Consider the following 20,972-nt stretch of genomic DNA (forward strand, 5'->3'; position numbering starts at 1 on the left):
GTAAGGTTTACGTACATATTATTTTCTTTGTTATCGGCTTTTTACAAGAAAAGATCGCTGTTGGACGTGCAATTCTAATGTCCACCACTCTGCATTCACGAGGTTGTTGTGGATTTGGAAACGACTTCAGGTTTTCCCGCATCTTTTTCGGGCATAAAATGTTAATATAACAATTTTAGGTCTCTTTACGTCTTTGCGTCTTTCAGTTTCCAGAATCAACTCGCTCTTTCTAGTTAAAATTAAAAATATACTCATTTTCGTCCAGTCACATTGTGTCAGGATAAATTCGTCTTCCGTCATAATAACGAAGTACTGACAAAGAGTTTAAATTTATTGGAGACAGATCGTCCAAAGCATATAAAAGGGAAGCTTTGTGGAGCGATCAACAATTTAGCAAACTTCCAGAAGTCCTGAAAGAAACAAGAAGTCAAGTATCTACAGAAGTTCAAAAATATGAAGGCATGGCTTTTCCTTTCCCATTTCCAACCTATCAACAACGCAAGTAAGTTTTAAAAAAATCCATATATAGATATATTTGATAATGCAAGAGGAAATCAAGGAAAAAGTGACCGCTTTCACTGTGGTCCAAATTTCGCAAGGGCTTAGCTGCCGTGGAATTCATATCATAACCGACTTTAATCTTTCCATAGTAGAGTTTTTGATATTCCGGGTAGAGTACTTTCGATTAGAGTACAATTTGACCCATGCACGCCTTACAGTAAATCTTAGATTATCGTCTATTTCTTAAACTGTACTACATCCATGTAAAATGTGAATACAATTTCATGAAACTTGGTACACATTCACTGTTGTGAGGCGGGGGTACCGATCTCGTCAAATACACCTTTTATAAACAAATTAACGCGTCAAGTATATTAAAGGAAAACTTCAAATCTCTCTTCTTGTGTACAAGGTGTCATGAAATCCTGAGCTTTTTACCGAAAAAACGTATATTTCAGGAGGGTAATCACGCCTCACGCTGGTTTATAACTTCACGAATCGCGCTCGCCTTTCTGTAAAATTCACGCATCATATATCAATATTCTGGCCTTAATCACATGTCACCTATGAATCCTTTGTCACCCTCACGTAAGTATTTGTGCGTTTTCGATGACTTATTCCTTTCTTTATCTTACAGCCACAATAATCGAGAGCCTAGATGGTTCGCCTTTTTCCACGAGCTATGGAGACAGATGGCTTTGGCATATCAACAAGAAGTCGGCTACTGGGTGCACGAACTGTCTAACAAGGGAACCGTGAAGATTGCCTCTGTTCTACTGAGGCACTTCAAACCTGAAAACATCGCACTTGAAGTTGATAGGGACAAGGTAACCCTACATGGAAAGCACCATTCAGAGAGAGAAGATGGATTCAACACATGCGAGTTCAAGAGGGTCTTTCCACTTCCGCAAAATGTCGATCCGACTAATGTCACGTCACGCATTACTCAAGATGGCGGCGTCCTCATCATAGAGGGCTTAAAGCGAGTGGAAGAGAAAGAGGATGACGGAAAATTTGAGACCAAGTTGGATGTCAGTGGCTTTAAGCCAGAAGAGATAAAGATTCAGCCGCATGGAAGAGTTAATTGTCTGTGGAAAACGCACATTAGAAGATGGTAGGGCCAATCGGTCACGTGGCTTCAGTCACCGGGTTCTGCTGCCTGAAGACGTCGTCGTCAGTTCAGTAAGATCACGCTTGTCAAAAGAAGGCCTGCTGATGGTCGAAGCATCACGTGACCCCGCCTTATTGCCGCGCGAGAGCCGGAGCGGTTGATGTCCTCCTGGAGACAAATGAAACAGAGGATGAACCGAAGCCCTTCACCAGAGATGAACCGAAGCCCTTCACCAGAGATGAACCAGCAGACACCAAATTAGAGTAGATCGAGTTTGTAAGAAAGAGATGACATGGTATATGAATCTTATTGATAAATGTTGGTACAGTTGATTAATTCAGGCAAGAAAAGTTTCATGAAAATCGTTTTTTATCAAGGTCATAAATGATGCAAATAACATATCTAGTTTGACTTTACATATTTGACAACTTTTGTTAGAATTATATACTTCAAAGGAAAAAAGCATATGAAAGAATTGTAAATGAAGTTAGCAACATTACAGGGTAACTTAGTATTATCAACTGAGTGGCTACCATAAAGAGTTTAAAAGCTGACATTTCAAGCATTAGCCATTCCTCAAAGTAATGGTTAGGGTCGGTTAATAATAATACCTAATTACCCTGTTATTATTCCCACTGACACAGCATTACAGATTCTTTACAAACTTACCCCTTTACTCAGTTTTAACAGTGGCTGTTTTAAAGTTATTTTAGGGAAGGAGATTATGCAATAAATATTTGAAAACATCAAAATTGTTTTCTTGGTCTCATCCAGAAAGTCCCACTTAGAGTGTGGGGTCTCAAGGCAAAAGAACTTAAATGTGACATTCCACTTAATCTGTTACAGATACAGGGCATTAAATTTATTTGCTACTGGAAAGCAAGACTTGCTCATATTTCAGCAAGTAACCCACCACAATTTGTTCAAGAAATGACACATGGAATTCATGTTTGTGTCAAAATCCATCCCAAACTGTTTGTCACCTATAGACCTACAGAATGAATAGGGAAGTCATTAAGTCATTACCTTGGACAAAATATTTAGCTCCTCCCCTATATGATCAGCATAACTGAAAAAAAGTCCAAATGGATCCACAGAATTTTACTGGAATATTAAAAATTCTCTGAAACTGTCTTAAACAGACCTCAAGTGGCAGCTGTTGAGGGGATAAGCTGTCAGCAAAGCATCTGTATGATCCCAGAAGGATCTTATCAATTCATTCCAATTCAACATTTTATAAATGCTTATTTAACATCTTGTCACACCCAAAAAATAAAATTATAGTAAAGATTACCATATCTGTGTGAAACAGAGTTAGCAAAACTCACATTGAAATCAAACTTGGCTTTATTTTTATTTTTCATGCTCTTTTGAGTTATTAACCCTTAGACCCCTTTGAGTGACTAGCATCTAAATTCTCCTAAAATCTCACTCCCCAAATCACACATTCAGTCACAAGAATAAAGGAAATGATCACAAACTAAAGCTCTTGATTGTTAAACAAATTCCTCTCCCCAGCACCTTAGGAATTGTATAGAAAACAGTATGGACAATATGCATATTGATGTTATGGCCACAGATATTAAGTTGCCTGCCTTTAATTTGCAGTTTTACTGAGTGTGCAGGTTCAGATATTTCATTGACTTCAAAACCATCATAAATTTGAAATTTCTCAAAGACCACCTGACACTCATAAAGTTAGACATTTTTGACTGTCATACATTGAATTCATCGAACAGATGACTGTCCTTGCTGCTATGCTCTATTAATAATGAAATACCGCAGCATCATAACTTTACCTTTCTAATTATCTCATCCCCTAATGCGTAACCCACGCATCCTGACAACGTTACCATACTAAATGTTTATGATGAACAAGCAAAATGGCAAAATAATTGGCAAAAGATTCAATGAGGCGCACAGCTATAATTTAATCGTGTGTGAGGCGAAATGTCAGCCACCACTTGGTCCACAGGCATAAGAGTGTCCTCACCAGAAAAATAACACTATCAGGCACACCACAATGCCCCAAAACCAAAAGCCCTCATCTCAATGAATCCTTGTACGCCGCCGGTAACTTAAAATAAAGTAAGTAGAGCTAAACAGACTCCAAGAAAGTGAAGCCACTGACCTTAATACCTTATTTGTGGCGTAGGGGACGCCGTTAAAAAAGTTACTGATGTTTATCAAGCCAAATTTTCCCTAAAATAAAATTTTATGAACTTTTTCGCAGACAAATTCTTTTGTAATCGCAGCAAGATCGACGAAATATTCTTCCCACATGTCCGCCATATTGCAAAATGACGTCATACCTCTCCCAGCGTCCATTTCACTCCTGCTAACAAATTTTCTAGAATTTTCGGGAAATTTCTACCTTGCGCTTGAGCTGCTGTGTCAGGATGAAAAGGCAACCAGTCATTCTTACGAGGCACTGACAAGTCCTCTAATTTTAGCAACAGTGGATCCTTCTAGAATAAAAGCCACGAGTATATATGGACGCTTTTCGCCGAGTGATCAACAGTTCTTAAGAAGACTTCGGAGATCCAAGAAGAAAGAAGTAACTACAAACTACAGGAAGCAAAAGAAAAATTTTAACAGAGGAAAAATATGGCTCTCGTTTTCAGATTTCCAGCTTATTATCCGTGCAGGTGAGTTCCTAACTATTTCAACACAAATATCAGTGTAGATCCTCGGTAAACTTATTTATCTATGCTTGAGTAATGTACCTATCTTCTATCACTAATGAATCATTCAATATCGATGGAAGTGCCAACATCCTTAGTTATTATTGTCTGTGAGAGTATTCCTGAACTTTCGTTGGAAAAGCCACGGCTACGACTAGATAAGGATAAAATATTTCTACCTGTTTAGACACTTCAGAGATGCGCGAGTGTTTTTTTTTTTCGACTATCATATTAAAAATTTTGATTTCTTCCGTGTTGCAGTTACTACAACCGCGTGCCTGGAGGGCTCGACTTTTTCCACGATCTGTGGAGAGAGATCGCATCGGCATATGAACAAGAAGTGGCCAACCCTTACTGCCGTAAAAGACAGCATCAGTCTCACAAGGGAGTAGTGAAGATCGCTTCTGTCCCACTAAACCAGTTCAAACCTGAAGATATCACACTCAAAGTTAATAGCGACAAGGTGACTTTACAGGGGCAGCATCGCTCAGAGAGAGAAGATGGATTTGACACAAGCGAGTTCAAGAGAGTCTTTAAACTACCACAAGATATCGATCCGACTACCGTGACGTCACGCACTACCCGAAATGGCGGCGCCCTCGTCGTTGAGGGCTCAAAACGGCTGGAAGAGAAGGAGGATGACGGGAAATTTGAAATTAAGCTGGATGTCAGTGGCTTTAAGCCAGAGGAGATCAAGGTACAGATCCGTGGAAACGAGTTAAGTGTCAATGGGAAACACAAATCGGAAGATGGCGAGGTTTACCGGTCACGTGATTATAGCCGCCGCATTGTGCTGCCTGATGACATAGTTCTTGCTTCGGTGTCGTCGCGATTGTCAAAGGAAGGCCTGCTGACGATTGAAGCATCACGTGACCCTGCTTTGTTGCCAAGCGAGAGAGCCGTAGACATTACCATGGAGACAGATGAACTAGAGGATGAGCCAAAGCCCTCCACCAGCGGTGAAACAGCAGAAACTGTGGAATAATTTGATCTTTCAAGAACGAGAAGACCAAAATGTACCAATCGTATTTGATCAATTTTATTGCCGCTAATTATTTCAAGTAAGGAAAACTAACCCTTAACTAGGACTGAAATAGCAGAAACTTAAAAAGCGCTTCTTTGATTTATGACAAAAGTAGCAACGTAACAGATGAGAGATATGAGGATCTTTGTTCTGTTCAATGAAAAATATAGTCAAAACTGACAAAGTTATATTATGATTAAGTTTTTAACTAAAATGTTTATGATTATAATTGAATTGAAGCAAAAACGTTCATATTCAAATATTATTGTATTATTTTTGTAATTTTTATCGGGAGTAATAGACTCTGAGCTTATTATTTTTTTTAGTCGAAAATACTTAATTGTTATCTTTTTCTGTTTCAATTCTAAACCATCTCTTTAAACACGGTATGATATTAGTACTGTAGTTTAAATTAAGCCTTCGACAATTAAAGTGAATTAATTCAATAAATTTTTAAAACCTTCATTGTATTTCTTTTTTTGGGTTTATTGCTACAAAACTTTGAATTTGCTTTATAGGCGTTGTTTATAGGCGACCCAGATTGTTTCTCAAACTGAAATATAATGAAAACGGGGCGCGCAGTTGAGATAGATGAAGAATTACCTTCAAACGAAACCTCATAAATTAGTTTTTGTTCATATCCTTATAACATAGGGGGAAAAATTACTGAATGCTGATTGGTCAATAATGAAGAGGGTATTTTTTCTTAATTTTGCTTGTGAAGAGGGCAAAATTACTTGCTGCCGATTGGTCCTCAGGTTGCCTAGCAACAGCTTATGCTATCGAGTAGTTGTTGCGAAAAAGGTGAAAGTTTGTCAGCAGGCCTGGTTTTCAATGCCCTGGTATGTTTATGCAAAAATAAAATTTAAACCTACCTCGTTCGCGCGTTTGTGGCGATTGATTCTTTGTCAACATTAAATGGCTTCCTGTGACTGATTACTCAAGAGCGCATTCATAAATTCAGTATTTTTGGCCTCTATTTCATTAACAAGTAATCGCAATGGGTCCTCGTAAAATCGAGGATTAATCTCACTTGCGTTTTCAGCAACTTCTGAAAACACGCGTGATATTAATCTTTAATTTTACTCGGCCCCATGCGATTACCTATACAAATCGTTGAGTAAACAGGCTTTGTTTCCATCCAGAAACTCCATTGGAAATGAGGTTAAGCGACAAATCGCGATTGATTCTCATCTATTTAATGGTGTTTAGTCCAAACGAAACCCAACTTTTCACAATAACCTTTCTATCACTTTGTACCCTGCATAGAATCATTTCGGAAACTTCATTCAATATGAAATTTGATAAAGAGCGAACTTCTTTGAATTAGCGATACCAGTCATCCCTTAAAACTGTCAAAGACAATAAGGGTTGGACTAACAATACCATAATGAAATGGAAATTGGAGAAACTTAAACAAGTTACTTTAAACAATGCTGAAAATTAAACGACAAACAACTCATATCTGGCATTTACTAAGTTTATTTTTGTTTGTCACGTACTCGTACTTCTCGAAGATCTTACGTCGAGGTTTGTTTTAGTCAGTCAAAACCAGTTAAGCCGCGCGGTCTCTTGAGTTTCTTGAGCATGGAGGCAGAAGATTTGATCAGTACTTTAGGCTGGTTTCTCCCTGCTGTGGCGATTTCTAGCAATACCCTTGTCATCTATCTGATTTGTAGCAAAACAACGTCTTTCCAAGAAACTGTACTGGTTAATTTTGTCTCTGATAACCGCCGATTTTTTTGTTAGGTTTACGTACATATTATTTTAGTTATTTTGGGTTTTTTACAAGAAAAGATCGCTGTTGAAAGTGCAATTTGCATTTTCGCCATTTTGCCTTCATGAGGTTGTTGTTGATTTTGGAATGACTTCAGCTTTTCTCAGCATCTTTTTCGGGAGCATTAATGTTAATTTTATAATTTTGGGTCTCTTTACATCTTTCAGTTTCCAGAATCAACTCGCTCTTTCCAGTTAAAATTAAAAAATATGCTCATTTCCGTCCAGTCACATTGTCTCAGGATAAATTCGTCTTCCGTCATAATTACGAAGTACTGACAAAAGCAATAATAATATAAATCGAATAATAATACCATAACGAAATGGAAATTGGAGAAACTTAAGCAAGTTACTTTAAACAATGCTGAAAATTAGACGACAAACAACTTATATCTGGCATTTATTGAGTTTATTTTTGTTTGTCCCGTACTCGTACTTCTCGAGTCGAGGTTTGTTTTAACCAGTCAAAATCAATTAAGCCGCGCGGTCTCTTGAGTTTCCTAAGCATGAAAGCAAAAGATTTAAAAAAGAGTTTTGGCTGGTTTCTCCCTGCCGAGGCTATTTCTAGCAATACCCTTGTCCTCTATCTGATTGTAGCAAAACAACGTCTTTGTAAGAAACCGTACTGGTTTATTTTGTCTCTGACAACCGCCGATTTTTTGTTAGGTTTACTTACATATTATTTTCTTTGTTATCGGCTTTTTACAAGAAAAGATCGCTGTTGGACGTGCAATTCGCATGTCCACCACTTTGATTTCACGAGGTTGTTGTTGATTTGGAAATGACTTCAGGTGTTCCCAGCATCTTTTTCGGGTATAATAAAATGTTAATATAACAATTTTAGGTCTCTTTACGTCTTTACATCTTTCAGTCTCCAGAATCAACTCGCTCTTTCCAGTTAAAATTAAAAATATGCTCATTTTCGTCCAGTCACATTGTATCAGGATAAATTCGTCTTCCGTCATAATTACGAAGTACTGACAAAGAGTTTAAATTCAGTGGACATAGATCGTCCAAAGCATATAAAAGGGAAGCTTTGTGGAGCGATCAACAATTTACAAAACTTCCAGAAGTCCTGGAAGAAACAAGAAGTCAAGTACCTACAGAAGAAGTTCAAAAATAAGACAGCATGGCTTTTCCTTTCCCATTTCCGACCTATCAACAAGGCAAGTAAGTTTTTAAAAAAATCCATATAAAGATATATTTGATAATGCAAGAGGAAATCAAGGAAAAAGTGACCGCTTTCACTATGGTATAAATTTTCGCAAGGGATTAGCTTAGGTGGAATTTATATTATAACGGACTTTAATCTTTCCATAGAGTTGTGTTCGATTTTCCGGGTAGATTACTTTCGGTAAGAGTACAATTTGACCCATGCACGCCTTACAGTAAATCTTAGATTATCGTCTATTTCTTAAACTGTACTGCATCCATGTAAAATGTGAATACATTTTCATGAAACTTGGTACACATTCACTGTTGTGAGGCGGGGGTACCGATCTCGTCAAATACACCTTTTATAAACAAATTAACGCGTCAATTATATTAAAGGAAAACTTCAAATCTCTCTTCTTGTGTACAAGGTGTCATCAAATCCTGAGCTTTTTACCGCAAAAGACATATATTTCAGGAGGGTAACCACGCCTCACGCTGGTTTATAACTTCACGAATCGCGCTCGCCTTTCTGTAAAATTCACGCGTCACATATCAATATTCTGACCTTAAACACATGTCACCTATGAATCCTTTGCCACCCTCACGTAAGTATTTCAGCGTTTCCGATGACTTATTCCTTTCTTTATCTTACAGTAACAATAGTCGAGAGCCTGGATGGTTCGACTTTTTCCACGAGCTATGGAGGCAGATGGCTTTGGTATATGAACAAGAAGTCGGCTGCTGGGTGCAGGAACAGTCTAACGAGGGAACGGTAAAGATTGCGTCTCTTCTACTGAGGCACTACAAACCTGAAAACATCGCACTTGAAGTTGATAGCGACAAGGTAACCCTACATGGAAAGCAACGTTTCAAAAGAGAAAATGGATTCAACACATACTAGTTCAAGAGGGTCTTTCCACTTCCGCAAAATGTCGATCCGACTACTGTCACGTCACGCACTACTCAAGATGGCAACGTCCTCATCATAGAGGGCTTAAAGCACGTGGAAGAGAAAGAGGATGACGGAAAATTTGAGACCAAGTTGGATGTCAGTGGCTTTCAGCCAGAAGAGATAAAGATTCAGCTGCATGGAAAAGAGTTAATTGTCAGTGGAAAACGCACATTAGAAGATGGTAGGGCCAATCTGTCACGTGGCTTCAGTCACCGTGTTCTGCTGCCTGAAGACGTCGTCGTCAGTTCAGTAAGATCACGCTTGTCAAAAGAAGGCCTGCTGATGGTCGAAGCATCACGTGACACCGCCTTATTACCGCGCGAGAGAGCGGTTGATGTCCTCCTGGAAACAAATGAATCAGAGGATGAACCGAAGCCCTCCACCAGAGATGAACCAGCAGACACCAAATTAGAGTAGATCGAGTTTGTATGAAAAAGATGACTAATTGATAAATGTTGGTACAGTTGATTAATTCAGGCAAGAAAAGTTTCATGAAAATCGTTTTTTATCAAGGTTATAAATGATGCAAATAACATATCTAGTTTGACTTTACATATTTGACAACTTTTGTTAGAATTATATACTTCAAAGGGAAAAAAACAATATGAAAGCATTGTAAATGAAGTTAGCAACATTACAGGGTAATTTAATATTATCAACGGAGGGGCTACCATAAAGAGCTTAAAAGCTGACATTTCAAGCATTAGCCATTCCTCAAAGTGATGGGGTTCAGATTAGGGTCAGTTAATAATAATACCTAATTACCCTGTTATTATTCCCATTGACATGGCACCACAGATTATTTAGAAACTTACCCCTTTATTCAGTATTAACAGTGCACTTTATTTTCATAATTGTAACTTATTTTTGGCTGTTTCAAAGTTATTTTAGGGAAGGAAATTATGCAATAAATATTTGAAAACATCATAATTGTTTTCTTGGTCTCATCCAGAAAGTCCTACTAAAAGTGTAGGGTCTCAAGGCAAAAGAACTTAAATGTGACATTCCACTTAATCTGTCACAGAGACAGGGCATTAAATTTATTTGCCACTGGAAAGCAAGACTTGGTCATATTTCAGCATGTAATCCATCACAATTTGTTCAAGAAATGACACAGGGAATTTATGTTTGTGTCAAAATCCACCCCAAGTTTTTGTCTCCCAAAGACCTACAGAATGAAGAGGGAAGTCATTAAGTCATTACCTTGGACAAAATATTTAGCTCCTCCCCTATATGATCAGTATAACTGAAAAAAAGTCCAAATGGATCCACAGAATTTTACTGGAATGTTGAAAATTCTCTGAAACTGTCTTAAACAGACCTCAAGTGGCAGCTGTTGAGGGGATAAGCTGTCAGCAAAGCATCTGTATGATCCCAGAAGGATCTTATCAATTCATTCCAATTCAACATTTTATAAATGCTTATTTAACATCTTGTTGCACCCAAAAAATAAAATTATAGTAAAGATTACCATATCTGTGTGAAACAGAGTTAGCAAAACTCACATTGAAATCAAACTTGGCTTTATTTTTATTTTTCATGCTCTTTTGAGTTATTAACCCTTAGACCCCTTTGAGTGACTAGCCTTTAAATTCTCCGAAAATCTCACTCCCCAAATCACACATTTAGGTAGCAAGAATAAAGGAAATGATCACAAACTAAAGCTCTTGATTGATAAACAAATTCCTCTTGCCAGCACCTTAGGAATTGTATAGAAAACAGTATGGGGAATATGCATATTGATGCTATGGCCACAGATATTGAGTTACCTGCCTTTAATTTGCAATTTTACTGATTGCACAGGTTCAGATATTTTATTGACTTCAAAAGCAAAAATAATGTAATGAAATTTTGAAATTTATCAAAAAGGACCTGACACTCTCAAAAAGTTAGAAAGAATATTCCAGTTTAAATTCTGTGAACATTTTTGACAAGCATGCATTGAATTAATCGAACTGACGACTGTCCTTGCTGCCGTGCTTTCTTAATAATGAAATACCACAGCATCATAAATAACTTTACATTTTTAGTTATCTTGTGTAACCCAAGCAGCCTGAGAACGTTGTCATACGAAATGTTCATGATGGCCTTGCAAAATGACAAAATTATTGGCAAAAGATTCCATGAGGCGCAGGCGAAATGTCAGCCACCACTTGACCCACACGCATAAGAGTGTCCTCACCAGGAAAATATTACTATCAGGCACGCCACAATGCCCCAAAACCAAAAGCCTTCATCTCAATGAATCCTTCTACGCCGCCGGTAACCTGAAATAAAGTACGTGGAGCTAAACAGACTCCAAGACAGTGAAGCCACTGACCTTCATACCTTATTCGTTGTTTAGGAGGCGCCGTACAAAACTTACTTATGATTCTCCAGCCAAAGTTTCTCAAAAGAAAATTTTATGCACTTTTTCGCAGAGAAATTCTTTTGTAATCGTAGAATGATCGACGAAATATTCTTGTTACTTGTCCGCCATATTGCAAAATGACGTCATATGTCTCCCAGTGTCCATTTCGCTCCTGCTAAAAAACTTTCTAGAATTTTCGGGAAATTTCTACCTTGCGCTTGAGCTGCTGAGTCAGGATAAAAAGGCAACCAGTCATTCTTACGAGGCACTGACAAATCCCCTAATTTTAGCAACGATGGATCGTTCTAGAATAAAAGCCACGAGTATATATGGACGCTTTTCGCCGAGTGATCAACAGTTCTTAAGAAGACTTCAGAGATCCAAGAAGAAAGAAGTAACTACAAACTACAGGAAGCAAAAGAGAAATTTCAACAGAGGAAAAATATGGCTCTCGTTTTCAGATTTCCAGCTTATCATCCGTGCAAGTGAGTTCCTAACTATTTCAACACAAATATCAGTGTAGATCCTTGGTAAACTTATTTATCTATGCTTGAGTAATGTATCTATCTTCTAACACTAATGAATCATTCAATATCGAGGGAAGTGCTAATATACTTAATTATTATTGTCTGTGAGAGTATTCCTGAAGTTTGGTTGGAAAAGCCACGGCTACGAATAGATAAGAATAAAATATTTCTATCTGTTTAGACACTTAAGAGATGTGGGAGTGTTTTTTTTTCGACTATTATCTTAAAAATTTTGCTTTTCTTCGGTGCTGCAGTTACTACAACCGCGTGCCTGCGCCTGGAGGGCTCGACTTTTTCCACAATCTGTGGAGAGAGATCGCATCGGCATATGAACAAGAAGTGGTCAACCCTTACTTCCATAAAAGACAGCAACAGTCCCACAAGGGAGTAGTGAAGATCGCTTCTGTCCCGCTAAACCAGTTCAAACCTGAAGACATCACACTCAAAGTTGATAGCGACAAGGTGACCTTACATGGGCAGCATCACTCAGAGAGAGAATATGGATTTGACACAAGCGAGTTCAAGAGAGTCTTTAAACTACCACAAGATATCGATCCAACTACCGTAAAGTCACGCACTACTCAAGATGGCGGCGCCCTCGTCATTGAGGGCTCAAAACGGCTGGAAGAGAAGGAGGATGACGGGAAATTTGAAATTAAGCTGGATGTCAGTGGCTTTAAGCCAGATGAGATCAAGGTACAGATCCGTGGAAATGAGTTAAGTGTCAGTGGGAAACACAAATCGAAAGATGGCGAGGTTTACCGGTCACGTGATTATAGCCGCCGCATTGTGCTGCCTGATGACATAGTTCTTGCTTCGGTGTCGTCGCGATTGTCAAAGGAAGGCCTGCTGACGATTGAAGCATCACGTGACCCTGCTTTGTTGCCAAGCGAGAGAGCCGTAGACATTGCCATGGAGACAGATGAACCAGAGGATGAGCCAAAGCCCTCCACCAGCGGTGAAACAGCAGAAACTGTGGAGTAATTTCATCTTTTAAGAACGAAAAGACCAAAATGTACCAATCGTATTTGATCAATTTTGTTGCCGCTAATTATTTCATGTAAGGAAAACTAAGCCCTTAACTAGTACTGAAATAGCAGAAACTTAAAAAGCGCGTCTTTGATTTATGACAAAAGTAGCAACGTAACAGATGAGAGATATGAGGATCTTTGTTCTGTTCAATGAAAAATATAGTCAAAACTGACAAAGTTATATTATGATTAAGTTTTCAACTAGAATGTTTATGATTATAATTGATGAATTGAAACAAAATCGTTCATATTAAAATATTATATAATTTTTGTAATTTTTATCGGGAGTAATAGATTCTGAGCTTATTTTTTTTAGTCGAAAATATTGAATTGTTATCTTTTTCTGTTTCAATTCTAAAACTATCTCTTTAACCATGGTATGATATTGGTACTGTCGTTTAAATTAAGCCCTCGACAATTGAAGTGAATTAATTCAATAAATTTTAAAACCATCAGTGTATTCCTGTTTTTGGGTTTATTGCTGTAAAACTAGAAAGGAAACCTTTCTTTGAATTTGCTTAATTTGTTTATAGGCGACCCAGATTGTTTCTAAAACTGAAATATAATGAAAACGGGGCGCGCAGTTGAGATAGATGAAAAATTACATTCAAACGAAACCTCGTGAATTAGTTTTTGTTCATATCCTAATAACATAGGGGGAAAAATAACTGAATGCTGATTGGTCAATAATGAAGAGGGTATTTTTTCTTAATTTTGCTTGTGAAGAGGGCAAAATTACTTGCTGCCGATTGGTCCTCAGGTTGCCTAGCAACAGCTTATGCTATTGAGTAGTTGTTGCCAAAAAGTTGAAAGTTTGTCAGCAGGCCTGGTTTTCAATGCCCTGGTATGTTTATGCAAAAATAAAATTTAAACTTACCTCATTCGCGCGTTTGTGGCGATTGATTCTTTGTCAACATTAAATAGCTTCCTGTGACTGATTACTCAAGAGCGCATTCATAAATTCAGTATTTTTGGCCTCTATTTCATTAACAAGTAATCGCAATGGGTCCTCGTAAAATCGAGGATTAATCTCACTTGTGTTTTCAGCAACTTCTGAAAACACGCGTGATATTAATCTTTAATTTTACTCGGCCCCATGCGATTACCTATACAAATCGTTGAGTAAACAGGCTTTGTTTCCATCCAGAAACTCCATTGGAAATGAGGTTAAGCGACAAATCGCGATTGATTCTCATCTATTTAATGGTGTTTAGTCCAAACGAAACCCAACTTTTCACAATAACCTTTCTATCACTTTGTACCCTGCATAGAATCATTTCGGAAACTTCATTCAATATGAAATTTGATAAAGAGCGAACTTCTTTGAATTAGCGATACCAGTCATCCCTTAAAACTGTCAAAGACAATAAGGGTTGGACTAACAATACCATAATGAAATGGAAATTGGAGAAACTTAAACAAGTTACTTTAAACAATGCTGAAAATTAAACGACAAACAACTCATATCTGGCATTTACTAAGTTTATTTTTGTTTGTCACGTACTCGTACTTCTCGAAGATCTTACGTCGAGGTTTGTTTTAGTCAGTCAAAACCAGTTAAACCGCGCGGTCTCTTGAGTTTCTTGAGCATGAAGGGAGATTTGATCAGTACTTTGGGCTGGTTTCTCCCTGCTGTGGCGATTTCTAGCAATACCCTTGTCATCTATCTGATTGTAGCAAAACAACGTCTTTGCAAGAGACTGTACTGGTTAATTTTGTCTCTGACAACCGCCGATTTTTTTGTTAGGTTTGCGTACATATTATTTTAGTTATTTTGGGTTTTTTACAAGAAAAGATCGCTGTTGAAAGTGCAATTTGCATTTTCGCCATTTTGCCTTCATGAGGTTGTTGTTGATTTTGGAATGACTTCAGCTTTTCTCAGCATCTTTTTTGGGAGCATTAATGTTAATTTTATAATTTTGGGTCTCTTTACGTCTTTCAGTTTCCAGAATCAACTCGCTCTTTCCAGTTAAAATTAAAAATATGCTCATTTTCGTCCAGTCACATTGTATCAGGATAAATTCGTCTTCCGTCATAATTACGAAGTACTGACAAAGAGTTTAAATTTAGTGGACATGGATCGTCCAAAGCATATAAAAGGGAAGCTTTGTGGAGCGATCAACAATTTACAAAACTTCCAGAAGTCCTGGAAGAAACAAGAAGTCAAGTACCTACAGAAGAAGTTCAAAAATAAGACAGCATGGCTTTTCCTTTCCCATTTCCGACCTATCAACAAGGCAAGTAAGTTTTTAAAAAAATCCATATAAAGATATATTTGATAATGCAAGAGGAAATCAAGGAAAAAGTGACCGCTTTCACTGTGGTATAAATTTCGCAAGGGCTTAGCTTAGGTGGAATTTATATTATAACGGACTTTAATCTTTCCATAGAATTGTGTTCGATTTTCTGGGTAGATTACTTTCGGTAAGAGCACAATTTGACCCATGCACGCCTTACAGTAAATCTTAGATTATCGTCTATTTCTTAAACTGTACTGCATCCACGTAAAATGTGAATACAATTCCATGAAACTTGGTACACGTTCACTGTAGTGAGGCGGGGGTACCTTTTATAAACAAATTAACGCGTCAAGTATGTTAAAGGAAAACTTCAAATCTCTCTTCTTGTGTACAAGGTGTCATGAAATCCTGAGTTTTTTACCGAAAAAGACATATATTTCAGGAGGGTAATCACGCCTCACGCTGGTTTATAACTTCACGAATCGTTCTCGCCTTTCTGTAAAATTCACGCGTCACATATCAATATTCTGACCTTAATCACATGTCACCTATGAATCCTTTGCCACCCTCACGTAAGTATTTCAGCGTTTCCGATGACTTATTCCTTTCTTTATCTTACAGTTACAATAATCGAGAGCCTGGATGGTTCGACTTTTTCCACGATCACTGGGGACAGATGGCTTTGGCATATGAACAAGAAGTCGGCTACTGGGGGCACGAACAGTTTAACGAGGGAAAGGTAAAGATTGCGTCTCTTCTACTGAGGCACTACAAACCTGAAAACATCGCACTTGAAGTTGATAGCGATAAGGTAACCCTACATGGAAAGCAACGTTTAGAGAAAAAAATGGATTCAACTCTTGGGAGTTCAAGAGGGTCTTTCCACTTCCGCAAAATGTCGATCCGACTACTGTCATGTCACGCACTACTCAAGATGGCAGCGTCCTCGTCATAGAGGGCTTAAAGCACGTGGAAGAGAAAGAGGATGACGGAAAATTTAAGACCAAGTTGGATGTCAGTGGCTTTAAGCCACAAGAGATAAAGATTCAGCTGCATGGAAAAGAGTTAATTGTCAGTGGAAAACGCACATTAGAAGATGGTAGGGCCAATCGGTCACGTGGCTTCAGTCACCGTGTTCTGCTGCCTGAAGACGTCGTCGTCAGTTCAGTAAGATCACGCTTGTCAAAAGAAGGCCTGCTGATGGTCGAAGCATCACGTGACCCCGCCTTATTACCGCGCGAGAGAGCGGTTGATGTCCTCCTGGAAACAAATGAATCAGAGGATGAACCGAAGCCCTCCACCAGAGATGAACCAGCAGACACCAAATTAGAGTAGATCGAGTTTGTGCGAAAGAGATGACTAATTGATAAATGTTGGTACAGTTGATTAATTCAGGCAAGAAAAGTTTCATGAAAATCGTTTTTTATCAAGGTTATAAATGATGCAAATAACATATCTAGTTTGACTTTACATATTTGACAACTTTTGTTAGAATTATATACTTCAAAGGGAAAAAAACAATATGAAAGCATTGTAAATGAAGTTAGCAACATTACAGGGTAATTTAGTATTATCAACTGAGGGGCTACCATAAAGAGCTTAAAAGCTGACATTTCAAGCATTAGCCATTCCTCAAAGTGATGGGGTTCAGATTAGGGTCAGTTAATAATAATACCTAACTACCCTGTTATTAGTTAGAAACTTACCCCTTTATTCAGTATTAACAGTGCACTTTATTTTCATAATTGTAACTTATTTTTGGCTGTTTCAAAGTTATTTTAGGGAAGGAAATTATGCAATAAATATTTGAAAACATCATAATTGTTTTCTTGGTCTCATCCAGAAAGTCCTACTAAGTGTAAGGCAAAAGAACTTAAATGTGACATTCCACTTAATCTGTCACAGAGACAAGGCATTAAATTTATTTGCTACTGGAAAGCAAGACTTGCTCATATTTCAGCAAGTAATCCATCACAATTTGTTCAAGAAATGACACAGGGAATTTATGTTTGTGTCAAAATCCACCCCAAGTTTTTGTCTCCCAAAGACCTACAGAATGAAGAGGCAAGTCATTAAGTCATTACCTTGGACAAAATATTTAGCTCAAGTCCTCCCCTATATGATCAGCATTACTAAAAACAATCCGAATGGATCCACAGAATTTTATTGGAATATTGAAACTTCTCTGAAACTGTCTTAAACAGACCTCAAGTGGCAGCTGTTGAGGGGATAAGCTGTCAGCAAAGCATCTGTATGATCCCAGAAGGATCTTATCAATTCATTCCAATTCAACATTTTATAAATGCTTATTTAACATCTTGTCGCACCCAAAAAATAAAATTATAGTAAAGATTACCATATCTGTGTGAAACAGAGTTAGCAAAACTCACATTGAAATCAAACTTGGCTTTATTTTTATTTTTCATGCTCTTTTGAGTTATTAACCCTTAGACCCCTTTGAGTGACTAGCCTCTAAATTCTCCGAAAATCTCACTCCCCAAATCACACATTTAGGTAGCAAGAATAAAGGAAATGATCACAAACTAAAGCTCTTGATTGATAAACAAATTCCTCTTGCCAGCACCTTAGGAATTGTACAGAAAACAGTATGGGGAATATGCATATTGATGTTATGGCCACAGATATTGAGTTACCTGCCTCTAATTTGCAATTTTACTGGGTGCACAGGTTCAGATATTTCATTGACTTCAAAAGCAAAAATAATGTAATGAAATTTTGAAATTTATCAAAAAGGACCTGACACTCTCAAAAAGTTAGAAAGAATATTCCAGTTTAAATTCTGTGAACATTTTTGACAAGCATGCATTGAATTAATCGAACTGACGACTGTCCTTGCTGCCGTGCTTTCTTAATAATGAAATACCACAGCATCATAAATAACTTTACATTTTTAATTATCTCACCGCCTTATGTGTAACCCAAGTAGCCTGAGAACGTTGTCATACGAAATGTTCATGATGACCTTGCAAAATGGCAGAATTACTAGCAAAAGATTCAATGAGGCGCAGGCAAAATGTCAGCCACCACTTGACCCACACGCATAAGAGTGTCCTCACCAGGAAAATAACACTATCAGGCACACCACAATGCCCCAAAACCAAAAGCCTTCATCTCAATGAATCCTTCCACGCCGCCGGTAACCTGAAATAGAGTACGTGGAGCTAAACAGACTCCAAGACAGTGAAGCCACTGACCTTCATACCTTATTCGTTGTTTAGGAGGCGCCGTACAAAACTTACTTATGATTCTCCAGCCAAAGTTTCTCAAAAGAAAATTTTATGCACTTTTTCGCAGAGAAATTCTTTTGTAATCGTAGCATGATCGACGAAATATTCTTGTTACTTGTCCGCCATATTGCAAAATGACGTCATATGTCTCCCAGTGTCCATTTCGCTCCTGCTAAAAAACTTTCTAGAATTTTCGGGTAATTTCTACCTTGCGCTTGAGCTGCTGAGTCAGGATAAAAAGGCAACCAGTCATTCTTACGAGGCACTGACAAATCCCCTAATTTTAGCAACGATGGATCGTTCTAGAATAAAAGCCACGAGTATATATGGACGCTTTTCGCCGAGTGATCAACAGTTCTTAAGAAGACTTCGGAGATCCAAGAAGAAAGAAGTAACTACAAACTACAGGAAGCAAAAGAGAAATTTCAACAGAGGAAAAATATGGCTCTCGTTTTCAGATTTCCAGCTTATCATCCGTGCAAGTGAGTTCCTAATTATTTCGATACAAATCTCAGTGTAGATCCTTGGTAAATCTTTTATCTATGCTTGAGTAATGTACCTATCTTCTAACACTAATGAATCATTCGATATCGAGGGAAGTGCTAATATACTTAATTATTATTGTCTGTGAGAGTATTCCTGAAGTTTCGTTGGAGAAGTCACGGCTACGAATAGATAAGAATAAAATGTTTCTACCTGTTTATACACTTAAAAGATGCTCCTTTTTTTTTTCTGCGTATGTCATTTTAAAAATTTTGCTTTTCTTCTTTTTAGCAGTTACTACAAAGGAGTGCCTGGAGGTTTCGACTTTTTCCACAATCTGTGGAGAGAGATCGCATTGGCATATGAACAAGAAGTCGGCAACCCTTACTGCCATAAAAGACAGCAACAGTCCCACAAGGGAGCAGTGAAGATCGCTTCTGTCCCACTAAACCAGTACAAACCGGAAGACATCACACTCGAAGTTGATAGCGACAAGGTGACCTTACATGGGCAGCATCGCTCAGAGAGAGAAGATGGATTTGACACAAGTGAGTTCAAGAGAGTCTTTAAACTACCACAAGATATCGATCCAACTACCGTGACGTCACGCACTACCCAAGATGGCGGTGTCCTCGTCGTTGAGGGCTCAAAACGGGTGGAAGAGAAGGAGGATAACGGGAAATTTGAAATTAAGTTGGATGTCAGTGGCTTTAAGCCAGAGGAGATCAAGGTACAGATCCGCGGAAATGAGTTAAGTGTCAGTGGGAAACACAAATCGGAAGATGGCGAGGTTTACCGGTCACGTGATTATAGTCGCCGCATTGTGCTGCCCAATGACGTAGTTCTTGGTTCGGTGTCGTCACGATTGTCAAAGGAAGGCCTGCTGACGATTGAAGCATCACGTGACCCTGCTTTGTTGCTAAGCGAGAGAGCCGTAGACATTACCATGGAGACAGATGAACCAGAGGATGAACCAAAGCCCTCCACCAGCGGTGAAACAGCAGAAACTGAAGAGTAATTCGATCACTTAAGAACGAGAAGACCAAAATGTACCAATCGTGTTTGATTAATTTCAGTACAGGTAATTATTTCATGTAAGGAAAACTAAGCCCTTGACCAGCACTGAAGTAGTAGAAACTTAAAAAGCGCTTATTTGACGTATGACAAAAGTAGCAAAGTAATAGAGGAGAGGTGTGAAGACCTTTGTTCTGTTGAATGAAAAATATAGTCAAAACTGACACAGTTATGTTATGATTAAGTTTTTAATTAAAATGTTTATGATTATAATTGAATTCAAACAAAAACTTTCATATTTAAACATTATTGTACTATTTTTGCAACTTTCATCGGGAGTAATATACTCTGAGCTACTTTTTTTTTGTTGAAAAGATTTAATTGTTATCTTTTTTTATCTTTTCAATTACTAATCTATCTCTTTATACATGGTATGATAGTAGTATTGTTGTTTAAATTAAGGCCTAAACAAATTGAAGTGAATTATTCAACAAATTTTTGACACCATCAGCGTAATTCTGTTTTTTGGGTTTATTGCTACAAAACTTAAAAGGAAACCTTTCCTAGATTTTGCAAAGTTGACAAAAAAATATAAATCTATAGTCTTAAGATGTTTATACGCAGCCAGGATTGTTTCTCAAACTAGAATATAATGAAACGGGGTGTGCGGTTGAAATAGATGAAGAATTATTTTCAAACGAAATCGAATGTATCAGTTTTTGTTCAAATACAAATCGTTGTGTAAACAGGCTTTGTTTCTACCAAGAAACTCCATTAGGAACGAGGTTAAACGTGAAATCGCGATTGATTTTCATCTATTTCAATGGTGTTTGGTCCAAATAAAGCGAAACTTTTCACAATAAATTGTATCACTTT

At 37.8% G+C, this 20,972-nt stretch overlaps 4 protein-coding genes, 2 long non-coding RNA genes and 2 pseudogenes across 9 annotated transcripts; 6 read left to right on the forward strand and 2 right to left on the reverse strand.

Annotated features, from left to right (window-relative positions):
• Positions 1-344: 344 nt before the first annotated feature.
• LOC149043197 (uncharacterized) lies at positions 345-1,879 on the forward strand (annotated as a pseudogene). The gene is made up of 2 exons (XR_016188872.1): positions 345-502; positions 1,139-1,879. The product of XR_016188872.1 is annotated as an uncharacterized LOC149043197 (transcript).
• A 2,087-nt stretch (positions 1,880-3,966) lies between these two features.
• LOC149043198 (uncharacterized) lies at positions 3,967-5,785 on the forward strand. Its single transcript, XM_089212328.1, has 2 exons — positions 3,967-4,260; positions 4,558-5,785. The coding sequence occupies exons 1-2, from the start codon at positions 4,220-4,222 to the stop codon at positions 5,279-5,281; spliced, it is 765 nt and encodes a 254-aa protein (XP_089068454.1). The 5' UTR covers positions 3,967-4,219; the 3' UTR covers positions 5,282-5,785.
• A 2,294-nt stretch (positions 5,786-8,079) lies between these two features.
• Positions 8,080-10,130, forward strand: LOC149043199 (uncharacterized). Its single transcript, XM_089212334.1, has 2 exons — positions 8,080-8,266; positions 8,906-10,130. The coding sequence occupies exons 1-2, from the start codon at positions 8,226-8,228 to the stop codon at positions 9,150-9,152; spliced, it is 288 nt and encodes a 95-aa protein (XP_089068460.1). The 5' UTR covers positions 8,080-8,225; the 3' UTR covers positions 9,153-10,130.
• Positions 10,131-10,963: 833 nt separating this feature from the next.
• LOC149043200 (uncharacterized) lies at positions 10,964-11,711 on the reverse strand. Its single transcript, XR_016188449.1, has 2 exons — positions 11,569-11,711; positions 10,964-11,470 (listed from the first exon to the last, which is right to left on the reverse strand). It is a non-coding gene; the product is annotated as an uncharacterized LOC149043200 (long non-coding RNA).
• Positions 11,712-11,786: 75 nt separating this feature from the next.
• LOC149043201 (uncharacterized) lies at positions 11,787-13,566 on the forward strand. The gene is made up of 2 exons (XM_089212322.1): positions 11,787-12,038; positions 12,335-13,566. Exons 1-2 carry the CDS (start codon positions 11,998-12,000, stop codon positions 13,062-13,064), a joined length of 771 nt encoding a protein of 256 aa, XP_089068448.1. The 5' UTR covers positions 11,787-11,997; the 3' UTR covers positions 13,065-13,566.
• Positions 13,567-15,220: 1,654 nt separating this feature from the next.
• LOC149043202 (heat shock protein beta-1-like) lies at positions 15,221-17,169 on the forward strand (annotated as a pseudogene). Its single transcript, XR_016188444.1, has 2 exons — positions 15,221-15,352; positions 15,973-17,169. The product of XR_016188444.1 is annotated as a heat shock protein beta-1-like (transcript).
• LOC149043203 (uncharacterized) lies at positions 16,757-18,735 on the reverse strand. The gene is made up of 2 exons (XR_016188450.1): positions 18,612-18,735; positions 16,757-18,513 (listed from the first exon to the last, which is right to left on the reverse strand). It is a non-coding gene; the product is annotated as an uncharacterized LOC149043203 (long non-coding RNA).
• A 91-nt stretch (positions 18,736-18,826) lies between these two features.
• Positions 18,827-20,960, forward strand: LOC113669297 (uncharacterized). Of its 2 annotated transcripts, none has more exons than XM_027185301.2 (2): positions 18,827-19,081; positions 19,377-20,960. In XM_027185301.2, the coding sequence occupies exons 1-2, from the start codon at positions 19,041-19,043 to the stop codon at positions 20,098-20,100; spliced, it is 765 nt and encodes a 254-aa protein (XP_027041102.2). In that variant the 5' UTR covers positions 18,827-19,040; the 3' UTR covers positions 20,101-20,960. The 2 variants fall into 2 exon arrangements, with proteins under 2 accessions (XP_027041102.2, XP_027041100.2); XM_027185299.2 differs by having other exon boundaries at positions 18,936-19,081; positions 19,374-20,960.
• The last annotated feature ends 12 nt before the right edge of the window (positions 20,961-20,972 follow it).

Source organism: Pocillopora damicornis, chromosome 7, assembly GCF_964200805.1.
Source record: "Pocillopora damicornis chromosome 7, jaPocDami1.2, whole genome shotgun sequence".
In the NCBI taxonomy this organism is placed as follows: domain Eukaryota; kingdom Metazoa; phylum Cnidaria; class Anthozoa; order Scleractinia; family Pocilloporidae; genus Pocillopora; species Pocillopora damicornis.

Coding starts and splice junctions, on each gene's coding strand:
- LOC149043199 (XM_089212334.1), top strand. CDS start 8,226: ATGGCTTTTCCTTTCCCATTTCCGACCTATCAACAAGGCAA. Junction 8,267..8,905: donor CCGACCTATCAACAAGGCAA/GTAAGTTTTTAA, acceptor TTTATCTTACAG/TAACAATAGTCGAGAGCCTG.
- LOC149043201 (XM_089212322.1), top strand. CDS start 11,998: ATGGCTCTCGTTTTCAGATTTCCAGCTTATCATCCGTGCAA. Junction 12,039..12,334: donor CCAGCTTATCATCCGTGCAA/GTGAGTTCCTAA, acceptor TCGGTGCTGCAG/TTACTACAACCGCGTGCCTG.
- LOC113669297 (XM_027185299.2), top strand. CDS start 19,041: ATGGCTCTCGTTTTCAGATTTCCAGCTTATCATCCGTGCAA. Junction 19,082..19,373: donor CCAGCTTATCATCCGTGCAA/GTGAGTTCCTAA, acceptor TCTTCTTTTTAG/CAGTTACTACAAAGGAGTGC.
- LOC149043198 (XM_089212328.1), top strand. CDS start 4,220: ATGGCTCTCGTTTTCAGATTTCCAGCTTATTATCCGTGCAG. Junction 4,261..4,557: donor CCAGCTTATTATCCGTGCAG/GTGAGTTCCTAA, acceptor TCCGTGTTGCAG/TTACTACAACCGCGTGCCTG.